This window comes from Hippichthys cyanospilos, chromosome 14, assembly GCF_059441005.1.
Source record: "Hippichthys cyanospilos isolate Australia breed blue-spotted pipefish chromosome 14, RoL_Hcya_1.0, whole genome shotgun sequence".
Taxonomy (NCBI): domain Eukaryota; kingdom Metazoa; phylum Chordata; class Actinopteri; order Syngnathiformes; family Syngnathidae; genus Hippichthys; species Hippichthys cyanospilos.
Window position 1 is genome coordinate 17,212,501 of NC_142382.1, and position 15,759 is coordinate 17,228,259.

Genomic DNA, 15,759 nt, shown 5'->3' on the forward strand with positions numbered 1-15,759 from the left:
ACTCTCATTTGCCCCCTGAGCATTCTTGCTATCCACCAAGTCGCTGGTATCATGCATGTCATCACTTACCTTAAACTCCCCATTAAACTCTTGACTCTCCTTTTCTGTGACCATTAAGTCTTCCTGTGTTCCTTCTTCTAAGTCATCGACAAGTCTCCATTTTGCTACCCCCTCTTTTCTATTCTCTTCAAATTCTTCCTGCTTAATTATGTTTAAATATTCCTGTTCATCATCTTCAAACTCATTTGTCCCCTTTACTATCTTACTCATCTCCTCCTGTTTTTTAATATTTTTGTCCTTCATCCTCACCTTCTCTTCTAACTCTTCTGCCGTCTGACCTTCTTCATAATTTTGTAACCTTCCCATATCCTTCTCCTTATCTTTGAACTCTCCTTGCAGCTTGTTTTTAAACCTTTCTACTGATTCACCATCCATTCCATGCTTCTGCTGAAACTTGTCTTCCTTGTGTTCCAATTCTTGCCTTTTGTCTTTTAACATTTCTACTGATTCACCATCCACTTGACCTTTCTTTCCTTCTAACTTGACTGCCACCTCTGTCTCCCAACCTTCTAACTCTTCTTGCTTGTCTTCCAACTCTCCTCCCGACTTATCACTCACATTATAATTCTTGTCCTTTAACGTTTCCGCCTGGTGCTGTTTCTGTCTGTCTTTAAACTCATCTACTTTCTCCTGCTTTAACTCTTTTACTACTTCTTGCACCTTCTCTAAAAACGCATCTACCACCTCACTCTTCTCTTTTTCATAACCGTGATTCTCTTCTTCAAAGTCTTCTATCTCCTCCTGTATAAAATCCTTCAGTTCTCCATGATTGATGTTGTGATCAATCTCCTTCATATACTCTGACATGTCCTGCTCTTCAAATATACCATACTTCAAATAGTTAAACTCCTCAAGTACCTTCTTCTCTTTGATCTTTTTTACTGAGTGATTATCCACTTCATGGTTCTTATCCTCCAACATTTCCATATCAACTTGGTCCTCCCATTGTTCAAACCCTTTCTGCTTCTCAACTTCAAACTCTTTCTCCTCCAACAAGATATCTGGCTTTTCCCTGGATGTAAGTTCCTCTTGCTTTCTCTGTGTCACGATAATATATTTCAATGCTTGACAGTCTTCCTGTTCTTCTATCCTCTTTATATCATCACATTTCTCTTCCCCACCCAATTCTTCATGTTTATCATCTTCTTTACGTTCTTTCTCAGAAGACACAAGGCTACTTTCTTTAACAAATGTCACCGATGTGAATGTCTCTTTGAGGTAAGGGGGTTTCATGTCTTTGGCATCTTGACTTAATGTGCTACCATGAGAGGAATATTTGCCTTTATCTTCATTAAATAGATTTTCATCTATCATTCCAGGATCACTTTTTATCAAATGGTTTGAAACAAATTCCAAATGGTCTTCGTCTTCTTGTGCGTTGTCATCAGTGATGTTCCAATTCTCTTGTGTTGCTTTTTCCTCAACCTCTTCCAGGCTCTTATCTAGTAATTTCTCTTTCTCTACTCCATATTCCATAACCTCTTGATTGTCTCCTACTTTCTCCTGCTCGTCTGTATCTTCACCTTTCTCTTTGTTGTGTACTTCTTCCTGTTTGTCATCTTCCTCTGATTCTTTTATTTCAGTTTTAGACGCATGAGAAGACCCAGTGTCTTCCCCTTGACTTTGCTCTGCTGACTCATCCAACATTGCAAAGTCTTCATCTTTTTTTTCACATTTACATCCCTCATCACTAGACCCACATATGCATGACATGTTATGTTTTTCCCCCAACGTTTCAACTTGGTTTGTAAACTCATGTAAACTCGCCTTATCATTGCTATCGTTTTGGCAATCCTCAATCTCACTCACCAGCTGGTCCATTGACCTAGATTCTAAGTAATTGGACATTGGCATTGAGGAAATATCATTCTTACTTGCTAAAACGTCCAATTTACTTTTTTCTTCCTTACCATTTGGAAAAAGAAAGATGTCACTTCTCTGTTTTTGAAGAGGATTATCATTTTGAGCAACCTGAGATATGTCTTCTAACTCGCTAGCCTTCCTATCAGCAGATGCATCTTCAGTGTTGTCAGAATCGACATGTCCTTGCACAATGTTGTCAGACTCTGTGTTTGATTTAGTTCTCTCACCTTCACTGTTGTCTTTTTTGAAGGCTAAAATGCTGCTAATTCCCAAATCATACCAAGAGCTGGCTGCTGTCTCTTGCACATCTTCTTCCACTTCTCCTCTACTAACTTGTAGTGTCTCTTTAGGGTCCTGGTCCCTTAGGGCAAACCCCAGTGTTTTTGACAGTCCATTTCCAAGCCAACTCAGAGTTCCCATGTCATTAAGCTTCTTCTCTTGTATTAATTCTGTTTCTAAGTCTAGATGCATCTTTCTGCTCCTGAAGTTTTCTCCTTGTGCTGGTTTTCTGTCCAGTGCTATTTCATCATCAATCTCCTTTCCTGCAGAGGATTCAGACTTTTCATCACCTCCAAAGCCGAGCCATCCAGTCGTGCTTAAAGCCTCAAAAGCTTTACTGTCTTGCTCTCTCCTGTTTGCATTTTCTTCAGTAGAAATTGATTTTCTTTCACTTCGCAACCCCATCCAACCTGTCACTGAAGACATAAGTGAATCTTCTCCTTCATCGGAATTTTCAGGTCCCTCATGTTTTCCTACACCTAACCATCCTGTCACTGAAGAACTGAGCCAGGAAGAGGCGGGAGACCCACCTTTTTCCTTCAGTTCCACAGCGCTTTCAAGAGATTCCTGCGTAGTCTCGGCAGCACCAATGTCTCGATTTTCAATATCTTTTCTTGATGTGCTATGAGACTCTGAAGAGGAATCTTTAGAGGGTGGAGTTCCAGCTCTTGTATTGTCAGTGTAACTGCTTATTTGACTTGTTTCAATCCCGTCCCGTAGGCTCTTCAGACCAGAGTCATCCTTCTTTTCCGCCTGCTCCCCCTCCTCATCATCATCAGTGTTCAAATGACTGGAGTCAATTGGATAGCCAAAATGATCCATACACAGAAAATCAGATTCCTTAATGAAAAGAGGACATTCAAGTTAGATAGCAAAGCAACAAAAAGTGCGAGGAAGCTGACTGAACACTTTTGACTTTACTAATGTATTATTACATCATAAAGTATATACCTGTGTTGCAACAACGATCTCCTTGGTTGCAAAATTCTGCTCCTCTTTTACAGCTTCTTTTGGAAAATAGCCAAACTGTTTGTGCATCTGAAATGAGAATAAAGAATGAAGTAAAATCCATCCATCAGTTCACCTGTTAATCTGCCTGTCCGTCCGCCCAAATCAATCAATCAGTCAATGAATCAATGAATCAATGAATGAATGAATGAATGAATGAATGAATGAATGAATGAATGAATCAATCAATCAATCAATCAATCAATCAATCAATCAATCAATCATCTCCATCCATCCATCCATCCAGTAGCTTTTTTGAGAGCCTGTTTACCACACTTAACGTTTCACATGTACAATATGTGTTTTGAGTGTATTCAGTATTTACACATGTGCTTGAAATTTCTGGAAGTGAGCCTACATCTGAAAAGAGGCAGCAGAGGACATGAAACAACTGGACACGCTCCCCGGAAGTTGACATGTTAAATAACTGTAAAAAGACTATTTTGGAAGGAATAAATACCTGGCAGTGTTGATGACGCAATAAACGTGTGTGATTATACATGAAATCATGATGCAAAAACAGCATTTTTCAACTGGGCATGCAAACAAAGCTAAAATTAAATATGAAAGATCCACAAATAGAAAGCTCTGTGTCATTTAATTTCACTGTATTTAAGTGTGGTGTAATGTGTAACTGTGAAGTTTTTATGTATGATCCATTAATACAGAACAAATGTATTTAATTTTTAGGAACAATGTGTCTGTGTGTAATTTTGCAGATTATATTTTTAGGTGGTACTGGTGTACATTTTGAGAACCATTATCCTCAAAATTTTCCAGCTGAAATTATTGCTTTGAATTGAATGTTGTTCAACCGTCACTTATTTTAGTCTCATATTTTTGCAAATCATTTTATACATTTGTACAGGTTCTATACAAAGGTATAAAATCTAAAAAAAATGATTCTGAAAAGATGTGGAATGATATAAACTGAAAAGAGCTCCAGTAATCCATTATTTAATAATCATGAATGCACATTGCAAAACTCATATCTTACCTACATTCATTTTATCTCACATCACATCAACTTAAAATAAAAAGACCATTGTTATTTTGTTATATGGTTGCTTATCAAAAAAGTGGTGATAAATAGTTAAACATACACTGCCAGCCCATAGATTGCTCCTCTTTCCAGTAAGTTTGTGGTACACAAAGATAGTTTCTCCTTGTCGGAAGCTCAGGAAACGACAGTCCTTTCCATGGTGATCTCTAACTGCCCGCACTCTACTCATTTGTCCTGAACACATGCAGTATATGCAAATATAAACATACAAAACCACACAAAGTAAATATCAGTGTGCCACAAGGGGCCCTGTAAAATACTGTAGTGATAAAAAAACAAATATTGTAGTGATAAAAACTACACTTTTAGGTAGGTTGTAACAATTTGGATGTTAAGTTACTGTCCAACTTACTTTCGCACTCTGAATCTCCACAGATCTTGAAGTCAGACAGTAATCCACAGCTCAATTGTGGCAAAAGCACAATAAACATGCTTGTACTCCATAACATAATGCAAGCCAGTGAAAAAGTCATTCTTGATGTTTCCAATGAGAATTTTATGTCAAGCGAAAACTGTTGTTAATTCAATGATCTCAACCACTCCAGTTGGAATATGGACATTTACCCCCGTGCTACTCAATCACTAAAAAGAGCCTCGATTAGAGAGCCTCGCTAATCATTAACTTAGCACTGACATTGTTAACAACCTGGTCTGTTTGTTTTGTTGTTGGGTTCAAGTCTAGTAAAAAAAATAAAAAAATAATGTTACTGAACAACACAACATTTCAAATAAAAGATGTGTGAGTATATTATTAATATGAATTAGTATGAGAAGTAAAAAGATTCACAATTTTGGACTTTTATCTTTTTCGAGATAATGACGATACACAAGACGTGCGTTATCATGGAACACGACAGCGGGCGCAGGACGATTGCGTCATTAAATCGCGTCTATCGGCAAGATGGCGTCCTCGGTGAAGTTTATTTTACTACGCTCGTGAAAGACTCTTCCCTCGTGCATTGACAGCCTCCTGTATTTAACTGTTTGGTATACGTGTTAGAACACGAAACATGAAGTCCGACGTGGAGGACTTAATGCCACGGCTACTGCCCATTGAGTACGGGGACACTTCAGCGGCTCTCAATTTGGATGGTCCCCCAAGAAACCCCCAAGAGTATCTTCGACAAGTCCAGTATGCACGCATGAAAGTCTTACTTTTGCTTTTCATTGCTGAATTAAAATTGAAAATGTGTTTTGCGTTAAATAATAGTGTCTATAGTAAAAAAAAAATACGTCTTTATTTCTCCTAATATGAATCCAATATATTAATATTATGCCTGTGTTTTGTTTCTTTTTTTTGTTTCAATTATAACAGCCTCTTAACGATGTCTAAGGGAAGTCATTTTAGCAGAATGACTGTCTTGCTTGTTTTTTTTTTTTTTTAACTGTCGTATAACATTACGTCACATTTGTATAGCGACGAAGCATCTACCTGTTGCTGCAAACTACACTTGTTGCTAAGTGAAGTGTCTATGTACTGCTAATACTATTAATGAAGACGTCCAATGAAGCATTGGTCAATGTATTTGACTTGTAGCTCTTTATACACCATTTGGTGCTCAAGGTGGTTTACGAAGACTCATATTCATCTTTTAATACTACACCAATGGAGGCTGCCAACGCTCACTGGTAACAATTAGTATTTAGTCACAGTGTGTTGCTCTACGACACCTTGACATGGCCGTCACGGTCAGGGATCAGACTTACAACCATCTGATTGGGAGGCAAACACTCTACCGCTGATCCATGCGTTCTTGATAAAATAGGATTTTTCTAATACAGTAGATGGATGTCTTTTGCACATCAGGTTAGAGGCAGCATCGTGCCCGGAAGTGGTGGTTGCTCAGATTGACCCCAAGAAGTTAAAGAAGCAACAAACTGTCAAGATACCAGTGAGTGAGATGCACTTTTATTTGATTTCATCATCATGTGCGTGAATTATTCCTTTTTATGTTTGTGTACATATTTCAGTCATAGTAAGCCAGTCTCAATGCTGAATTTGTTGGTGTCAAGCACAAAAGGCACAAAAGTGGATACCATTTTGTGCCATTTGCCTTCTCACGGAAGAGTATAAAGGGGAGGTAAACCCCCCAAATGACTGTCTAAACACAGCATTCTGAGTGGTAGTTGTGGAATTATGAATTAACTGTTTCAGCAGATTTCGAGCATTTTGACACCTTTTTCAAGGCTGAAAATATTGTATTGTGTAACCATGTATACATTGGTGGTACCATATGAAAAGATTGGATTCCAGAAATCACTGTTTGATACAAGGCCATTTGTTTAACACCAAGCTATTTTAGAGAAAATGATTTTTGCATCTGAAACATCTCAACAGTCCATCCCTTCGAGAAAACCTAAACAAAAACAATGACTGTGTTTTTGTTGGCAAAATAACACTTTGCTTATGTATATAACTACATTACAACCGTGCTCGATTGGCATATAATTAAGAAGAACGCTGGGCACGAGTGTCATCCATCCTTTCATTTAATAAAAAAACAACAACAAAAAGTTGCTAGGAATTCTTGTCGCTGGTACACAACCTAAGTATTTTACATGATGAAAATTCTTATACATGGCACTGAAAGAGTTAGCAACACAATCCACTATCAGAGGGCAGCCATTTTGCCACGCCGCAAACATACACATTCGGCTGTCAATCAAATAATCATACTCTGTATATGAATCTACACAACTGTGGTGCGTAATAGTAGTCAAATGTGACTAAACCTGTTGTGATTTTGTTAGGTATATATGGGTGCTCAAATTGAATGACATATGTTATAGGTGGCAGAGTGCCGTGCTGCTCCAGCTGGTTTCTCTCCCAGCCTGTATTGGCAACAGAGACAAGTCAGCAATTTTTCTGATGTCAGACAGGTGATTAAAACAGAAGCGATGGTATCCCAATATCTATATTTAAATATGGATGCTCCTGATCCTGATCTTTTCTGCATATTCCTTTCAGAGTATCACAAAGAACCGGCAACACTGGAGCAGCCACTCACTTGATGACAATGTCCTATTGGTGAGAAACCCAATCATATTTTAAGAGGTTCTTGATGACAGAGAATGAATTTCAAGCACAGTTGTGCTCAAAATAATAGCAGTGTCTTAAAAACATTGTACTTTAATGGATACTATATAACTTCCTTAAGATAAAAAATAACATTTGCTAGCATGTTATCACAAATTGTCAGTCACAAATTGGACCAACAAACGACTAACTATGGGCATATTTGCATAAATGACAACATTCAAACGAAGAAAACACAACTCACAGACATTCATGGGCCAGATCTCACAAAGAGAAGGAACAACGGGTGTACACCTACAGCAACTGCTCCCACAAATGCACTATCAAGAGCGGCCAGAGGCGGCGCCTAAAAACAAATACAGTGGACCCCCGTGTTACAACGTCCCCGACTTACATTATTTTCATGTTGTGACATGGATTACTGAGTTTTTTTCATCCCTCTTTCTGACATTTTCCCGGATTTGCGCCCTAAACAACTCATGGAGCATAGGGCTTGGCTGTATTTGTGTTGTTTCGTCTCCATCTGCTGGCGTTTTTAGGTAATTACACTTATTCTGCTACAATTCTGCTATTGGTCGGCATCTCCTCACAGAGATAGTGGTCTGCTATTGGTCGGCCTCACTTGTTTCAAAATGGCGGAACGGTAAAGCTTTGTTCAATTGTAAGTAGTTACAAAATGGCATTTATAGTGCATTTTACTGCTTAATTCAAAGTTAATGGTTAGCCATGGGTCCCAAGATGACTAATGATGTTAAAGAGAGACGTTGTTAGGGAATATGGGCATAACAATTGGCACTCAAAGGTAAATAAATCCTTTCTATATTTTTTATTTATGATATTTTCTGATTGTATACATGTATATTATATATACACGTAGCACTTACTATACTATTTTGGTACCAATTCTTAATATGAATGTACAATTTTGATGTTTTTACCTGGGGTTCGGAACGCATTAGCTATTTAACATATGTTTGGATTGCCCGTCATACAGCGAATTTGCCTTACGACCCCAACCGCGGAACCGATTAATCTCGTAACATAGGGGCCCCCTGTACTAATCCAAACAAGGCACAAATCTATAACTATTAAATGATATACTAAATCAGTTCTAAAACACCCAAATTATTTCATGAAACCCCTGAAGTAAGGCCACGGACCCCACTTTGAGAACCACTGCCCTAAACTAATATTTTGTCGAATTGCCGTTGTTTCTGACAACTGTTTTGCACTGATGGTGCATGGAGTTGATCAACCTTTGCCAACTGTCAGCGGGTATTGCCTCCTAGATCAGTTGCACTGTTTTTCACAATTACTTTGCGTTTCCTGGTTTTGCTTCATGAACAGCTTTTTTGTTTTTCTCGTCAGCCCACAAGTTTTCTGTGATGTTAAGGTCCAAAGATTGTGCTAGACACTCCATTAGTTGCATGCAGTTTTTTTCTGGAACCATGATTTAACTAGCTTGCTGGTGTGTTTGGGATCATTGTCTTATATTCAGGAATCAAGGGTTTTCTTCTTATACAGTAATCCCTCGTTTATTGCGGGGGTTACGTTCCAAAAATAACACGCGCAAAGTGAAATTTATGAAGTAGCCAGATTTATTTATTAGCTGCAATACTAATAATGCAATACTAAGTTATAGAATAAAACCAAAAATCAAAACCTGTTTTAAAGCCCCAAAATTGTTTAAAACAATCATTTTAATATCGTAATACAAAGTTGGAAACATTGTCACTCACGTATTTGACAGTCCCAGCTATGCCTCTTCGTCCTGAACCCGCACATTGTTATGAGTAATCGTTGGGCTCTTTCTTTTTCTGAGCAAGAAGATTTTTATAAACGAATATGCCCTGACATCGAATTAAAATGAAGCCTCTTCTATCATAACAATAGACTTGAAATTTCAATTTATTATAAAAGAAATAAAAGTCAAATTTGCAAAGCTGCGCATTTCTCCGTTGCTGTCTGTGTCTATGTAGTGTATGTGTTTGCTCTCGGCACGTGATCGGCTCCCAGAGACCAAGCTGTCAATCAATGTGCTTACTAGTACGTTCGCACACGGCAATTGGAGGAGAGACACAAGAGCAGAAAGCAAGCTTTTGGATCCTCTTGCCTTTTGTAATAAATCGACAAGTGAAAAAACAATACAGTACAGCGTCAATATTTTATTTCGAGACATCAGTAAAGCCCCTGAGCTATTCAGAATTCAGCGCACAATGCGCTGTAAAAATATATATATCCACACTGTAAAAAAAATCCGTGAAGCAGCGAACCCGTGAAAGATGAACGGCAATACAGCGAGGGATTACTGTACACACTTCATTGTGGTTTACCCCTCTTTTTAACATCGTTGAGGGACTGTTATTATTTTGCTTATTGAGCTGCAGCCAAAGCAAGCAGATGAGGAAGGCTGGAAGAGGTTTTGTTTAGGAGAGCTGGTCTACGAAGATACATTGTCCTCTCATACAAATGCTGATGCAGAGACGGGACTGGACTACAGCAAGGTCGTATTAAATAATATAGGGATGCTTCTGCATGTGATTGATTGAAATCTAGTAGCAATGTTGTTTTTCAGGTTGGCTTCCCGCCTTTCCTGAGCATTGTAAGCCGACTCAGCCAGGTAGGTTTGGTCCGATCCGGTCAAAATCCACATTGCCTTCATTTACTATCAAAACTGTATATTTGCTTTGTCTGCAGGCCACTGTATTGACAGTCTTGGATTTTCTTATCAGTTGGTTCGAAGAAAACAATTTTGTTCCCCATCTGGTAAGCTTTCCACTGCGCACACTCAACATCTCTACTGCATTTACATTTATTAAACAGAAATGTGCATGTTATAGCATGATTCTTAAGGTTACATGATATTAATGGACATTTTCTATTCTTCCTCAGATCACATCCTAATAAATGTGAAATTAATACATTATCTCACAGTGTCAATCAAAAGCATGATCTTATTAAAGTGACGCTTGTGTAAGATTTTGACCGTTTTTCATTAAAAATGAATCAATTAAATGATTATAAATTTTAAAAAGTTGGAAATAAATATGTTCTTAACAACCAACAGTATGTTTAAAACATAATCGTAGGTCTAGTGATTAAATGATAATACAAGGGGGGTGGCACTCCTCCGAAGGCTGCCATGCCTGTTATAGCTAAGAACACCCAGAGGACGAATGTGTATTGCTGCATTTACTGTAATGCCCCTAAAGCCCCCACGGGCGCATGCAAAAAATTACACATACTCCCTTTAAGGCAGGCATACACATAAAGGTTCATGTAGATAAACATAAATAAAGTTGTGGGCAGCTAGTGTGTTCGCTTGGCGTTATATCCTGTGAACTGTATGACAGTCAGGGATGTTTGGTGACGATTTTTTCATACAAATATTCACTGATACCGATACCACCAGACATTACGTTTAATGTGTAATATTTCTGCAAAAACACTGATATAATTTAAAAAACCTATCGTTCATTATTGACAATAGGCACAAGTCACTTTGCCATAGAAAATGTAAGTACATTTTCAAAAGTCTTGAAGAAAGCTGACCACTTTCGGAGTTTTAGGCTCAAGTTGAAACATAAATTTGAGCCATTTGGCTGAAGAGCTATCAAGTTTCTCATATAAGCTGGTATTGCTAAATATATATATTTTTTTACTTATTTGGAATGGATTAAATATAAAATCTCTTTACACACAACAATTGAGACAAAGAATACCATTCATTTTAGAAAAAGGTACCGTATTTTCCAGACTATAAGTCGCACCGCATTATAAGGCGCACCCTCAATTAATGGCATATTTAAAAAAAAAAATTCCATTTACAAGGCGCACCGGATTATAAGGCGCACCCTCAATTAGTTACATATTTTAAAACTTTTTTAATCACAATATAGTAAGACTCAAGTACAGTCAGCCCCCGGTTTACGAACACCCTCTTTTACGAACATTTCGACTTACGAGCGTGGACCACTGAGTTTTTTGTCCCCCACTTACGTACAAACCTTTTGTCTTACGAACAATCTGACATGCCGGCCATTGTATTAGTTCAGATATTTTCGCTCTGCTGCGTCAACAAAATCAATAGACGACGCTGGTCACTGCAACGTTGAACGCTACTGCTCTTACAATGTCACAGTCACTGTCTCTGTCACGGTGTCAGTCACGGAGTCAGTCACGGAGATGCCGATATGCTATTGGTCGATTAAGGTCACGGTCGGTCTCACTCACTGAGATGCTATTGGGCGGCGTCACGTCAATCACAGAAATGCCGATATGCTATTGGCCGAACGCCTTTATCTAGCTTGATGGCACAGCTGGTCGGGATGGAAGGAAGGAGAGAAAATGAGTGAAAAACGGAAGGAAGGAATGTTGTGAAGACTTTGCAAACTTTATCTGTTAGACATGGCTTCTAAAATTGCAAGTGGCGGTAAAGGAAGAAGTAAGAGGATGATGACAATAGAAACCAAGCAGGAGATAATAAAAAAAAAAAATTACGAAGGAGGCACATGCATAGTTAACCTTGCTCGTGAGTATGGACGGAACCGCTCGGCAATCTTCTAAGGGCAAGACTTTCCTTGCCGGGGGACGGACCTCGCTCGACAACAAAATGGAGAGGCTTCTTCTATTATGGATTAAAGAGAAGGCAATCGCCGGTGATATGTTTTAGTTTGAGAAAAGTTCTTGTTTAAGAAAATAAATAAATAAATTCTGCGGGTTGGTCTCTGCTCACCTCTATCTCCACTCAGCTCAAATCACGTCGCCCCAGAGGAAAATGTCATTTATCCTTTGTGTATCCATGTTAATTAAATTAACTACACAGTAGGTTATGGTACTAATGATAAATGTGTGTGTAAATACGTGATGGTTTTATCTCTGATTTAACCACGCATTGCCAGTCAATGTGTGCGTACAATTGACATCGTTTTACTACTTCAATGAAATCATCTGCTCACGCATGACACGGAAACGCTGATATGCGATTGCTCTTACAATGTCACATTCACTGTTTCAGTCACGGTGTCAGTCACGGAGATGCCGATATGCTATTGGTCGAACGCCTTCATCTAGCTTGATGGCACAGCTAGTCGGCACGGAAGGAAGGAGAGAAAATCAGTCAAAAACGGAAGGAAGGAATGTTGTTAAGACTATCCTTTGAAAATCCATGGTAATTAAATTAACTGTACAGTAGATTATGTTACTCATTTTTAATATGTGTATAAAGTCGTGATGTTTTTACCTAAGGTTTTTGCACGCGTTGCACGCATTCACTAATTAACATAGGTTTGGATTGCCTGTCATACGAGCAGTTCAAGTTACGAGCGTAGCCGCTGAACGGATTAAGTTCGTAACACGGGGGCCCACTGTAATAACAATAATAACTCAAATAACTCTAAACACTCAAGAGCATAATAGCTCAATGTGAATATGACCAAATTTGTTCAATTGTAAACACACAAAAGAAACAGATAAAGCTTACTTTGTCGGTTCATTCTCCATCTACGAATCCATCTCAATATTGATCCATGTATAAGGCGCACCTGATTATAAGGTGCAGCATCAGCTTTTTTTCGTTTAAAAAAAAAGGCTTTTAGGTGCGCCTTATAGTGCGGAAAATACTGTAGTTGCCTGTACTGCATTCAGGTAATATAGACCGCTGAATGATGCGCTGAAGAATTCATGTATTTTTCTCAGTCAGACTGCAAATAAATGTGCGGAGTAAGCATGTGCATCGAATAGTCATGCAAATATTTATCAGCCCATGCCAGTTGGGTTAGCAAATAAATGGAATAAATGTTTTGAATAAATAAATAAACAAATCTATTGGTATCAGCCTGACACCTTGTATGGGTATTGGCCCATCCCTAATGACTGTAACTCTCTTGAATGTGTAGCACAACTACTTTTTGCACATCCAGTACAAATTGCACATGAAGTTTTCAGCGTGTGAACTGGTTTTGCCAAATGAACGCCATCACAGGGCCGCTGGTTGTACGCACTATTGGCCTGCTTGGAAAAACCACTGCTGCCCGAAGCCCATTCTTCAATCAGGCAGTTGGCTCGGAGATGCGCTCAGCTGCGTAGCAATCTGGTAAGATGTGCCAAGGCTTATATTCTCAGATGGGTGCTTGTGTCAAAATGACACTGTTGGATTTACTTGTCTGACCTGCTTTCTGTAGACAAGTCAAGATGATGACAACTTGCCCGCTCTTAATCTTCTCATCTGTTTGGTGGCAAGGTAGCCCGTTTTTGCCATTATTCATGTCTTTGTAGCGGAGGAATTGAAGCAGGCACCAAGGGAGAATTACAGTACAGTAACACATTGGACGAGAACACGTCCAAGTGTAATTCAGTGGCATAAAAGCAACTTTTATCTTCAAATAAAACACACATTTATTTACCTGAGAAATAATGATAATCTTAAGATAAAATCCACACTTTAATTTAGTGTTTACCCGATCTTCGGCCTGCACGATTATGTCCGAAATAATAATTGCGATTATTTTGGTCAATATTGAAATTACAAATACAATCACGATTATTTCTCGTTTGGTCCAACATGTCTATTTAGGGCCCTTTTTTAAACAAGCAGTATATAAAAAAGGCTTCAATGCTTGAAACAAATAATATACTACAATGAAAAAAATGAACCCTACTTAGAACCAAGCACATATTTACTTTTAAGCAAACTTTAATCAATTAGCAGTCAAAATGTCATTTTGGGTGATTTCAAACCAAAAAATTTTCAAATTTTTTTTGCCAATTGTTTTTTTCAAAAGGGGTCTCAATTTGTCAGCATATATTAGAAATCTAGTGAGAAACTCGATGCCACTTCAGTTTAATATTAAAGTGAGAAAACCTTTTGTCGTGCAAACATGTGGGAACCATGCTCCCTGGTGGTAGGATGACAAAGTACTGTACTTGATTTGAATTTTAATTTAAAAAAAAACGTGTTTGACTTTTTTAATGTAAATATCGCCGTGGATCAGCTTAATTAATCGCGGCAGCCAATATCGTGATTGTGATTAAAATTCAATTAATTGCGCAGTCCGACCTGATCTTGACCCATTTCTGTGTATATAGGTACTTTGAACAGAATGACCTGGCTGACCAACCGGAATGAGAGACTTTTGGAGAACGTTACGGATGACATATGGATCTATCCCATCTTGATGACAAGAATGCTACAGCCAAGTTACTTAATTACAAAAAAAAACAAAAACAAAAACTTGTGGACAATTGGACCACATGCTACATGTCGTGCTTGTTGAAGTTCTGCAGTTGTCAGACAAATGACGAGTCTCTTGGTTAGTATTTTCCAATGAGCTGTGAAATGTGATTAATCAGATTTTTTGTACTCGGAACTCAAGATGAATTTATTAAACATTGGTGACTTCATGTATGGTGCAAATTCAATGAGCACCTTCACTTTGCTGTGTTTGATACTCACCTGTCTTATGGAATAAAAGCTACTGGAAACCAAACGAAAGTGTCTCATATTAACTATTAATATCCAAACAAACAAGATACTGGCATGAGTAAATCAGATAAGGTATATTCTGTTCTGCTAGTTTGTACATTGTAAAAAGTCTATACAACTATATATTATTTGTTAATGTCTGTAATACATTTGTTACGCGTTAAGCTTTTATCAGGTTTCCCACTTTGTGAGTGGTTCATGAACGCCTCACTACTCTAACGTTGAATGCGCTCGAAGCAGTTGTTTTTCCTCGGGACAAGTACGTTTTACCATAAGTAACTGGTTGAACAGCATCCGTGTTTGTAACACAAGCTGCTTTTAGCCGCAACAATACAGTACTTGATGCTAACAGACAACTGACGTCCTCCTCTCGCTAGTCCTATTACGGTAAGAATAGCGCCGATAATAAAAAAAAATGCACATCAAGTCAAAACTAGGTTTGCGTGGCTGAGATGAATCTACCTCGAATAATGTCGAATAAATACAAATTTTTAAGTTCCCGTATGCAGGACGCACCAATAGTTTGACCTTCATTTTAAGAGAAAAAAAGTGCCTTCTTATATTAGGGGAATTAGGGTACATGCGGGCCATCTAAGAGCGGAATGAGGCATTACCTCTAAATGACATACACCTTTAGTAACCACACATTTTATTTGCGTTAGAGATTGACCACCACACAACTAAACACTGCCCGGATCATGTTCTGTCCTCTCTGAAAAAAAAAAAGAACCAACAAGTAACAGAGTGTGGTAATGAATTTTCTGTAAAATGCTATTTAGTGTTTCGTTTTTGTCTAACATCTTTGGGGGAATTTTCCTCCTTTTGCTCTCCTCTCAGAAACATTGTTCTTCCCCAACTGCCCCCCCCCCCAAAAAAAAAAAAAAAAAAAACAACAACAAAAACTCACACAGGCACACACAAAAGCAACCTTAGCAGATTAACATACTAAGAAACCATTCTGCAGGA

At 38.3% G+C, this 15,759-nt stretch overlaps 2 protein-coding genes across 8 annotated transcripts in view; one reads left to right on the top strand and one right to left on the bottom strand.

Annotated features, from left to right (window-relative positions):
* Positions 1-4,778, bottom strand: part of mia2 (MIA SH3 domain ER export factor 2) — a 23,506-nt gene extending 18,728 nt beyond the window's left edge. For 3 of the 6 annotated variants that reach the window (XM_088433580.1, XM_088433581.1, XM_088433579.1), the window contains exon 1: positions 1-1,734. This exon is cut by the window's left edge and continues 1,042 nt beyond it. In XM_088433580.1, coding sequence (XP_088289706.1) covers positions 1-1,707 — 1,707 coding nt within the window. In that variant the 5' untranslated portion in view covers positions 1,708-1,734. Of the gene's footprint in view, positions 1,735-1,970; positions 3,043-3,153; positions 3,241-4,313; positions 4,448-4,625 lie in introns of those variants that run through there. The other 3 variants (XM_088433585.1, XM_088433584.1, XM_088433582.1) reach the window with 2 other exon arrangements.
* A 387-nt stretch (positions 4,779-5,165) lies between these two features.
* Positions 5,166-14,796, top strand: gemin2 (gem (nuclear organelle) associated protein 2). Of its 2 annotated transcripts, none has more exons than XM_088433963.1 (10): positions 5,166-5,405; positions 6,081-6,165; positions 7,064-7,153; positions 7,242-7,301; positions 9,692-9,814; positions 9,886-9,930; positions 10,008-10,076; positions 13,294-13,404; positions 13,493-13,551; positions 14,397-14,796. In XM_088433963.1, the coding sequence occupies exons 1-10, from the start codon at positions 5,284-5,286 to the stop codon at positions 14,434-14,436; spliced, it is 804 nt and encodes a 267-aa protein (XP_088290089.1). In that variant the 5' UTR covers positions 5,166-5,283; the 3' UTR covers positions 14,437-14,796. The 2 variants fall into 2 exon arrangements, with proteins under 2 accessions (XP_088290089.1, XP_088290091.1); XM_088433965.1 differs by having other exon boundaries at positions 9,698-9,814.
* Positions 14,797-15,759: the final 963 nt, after the last annotated feature.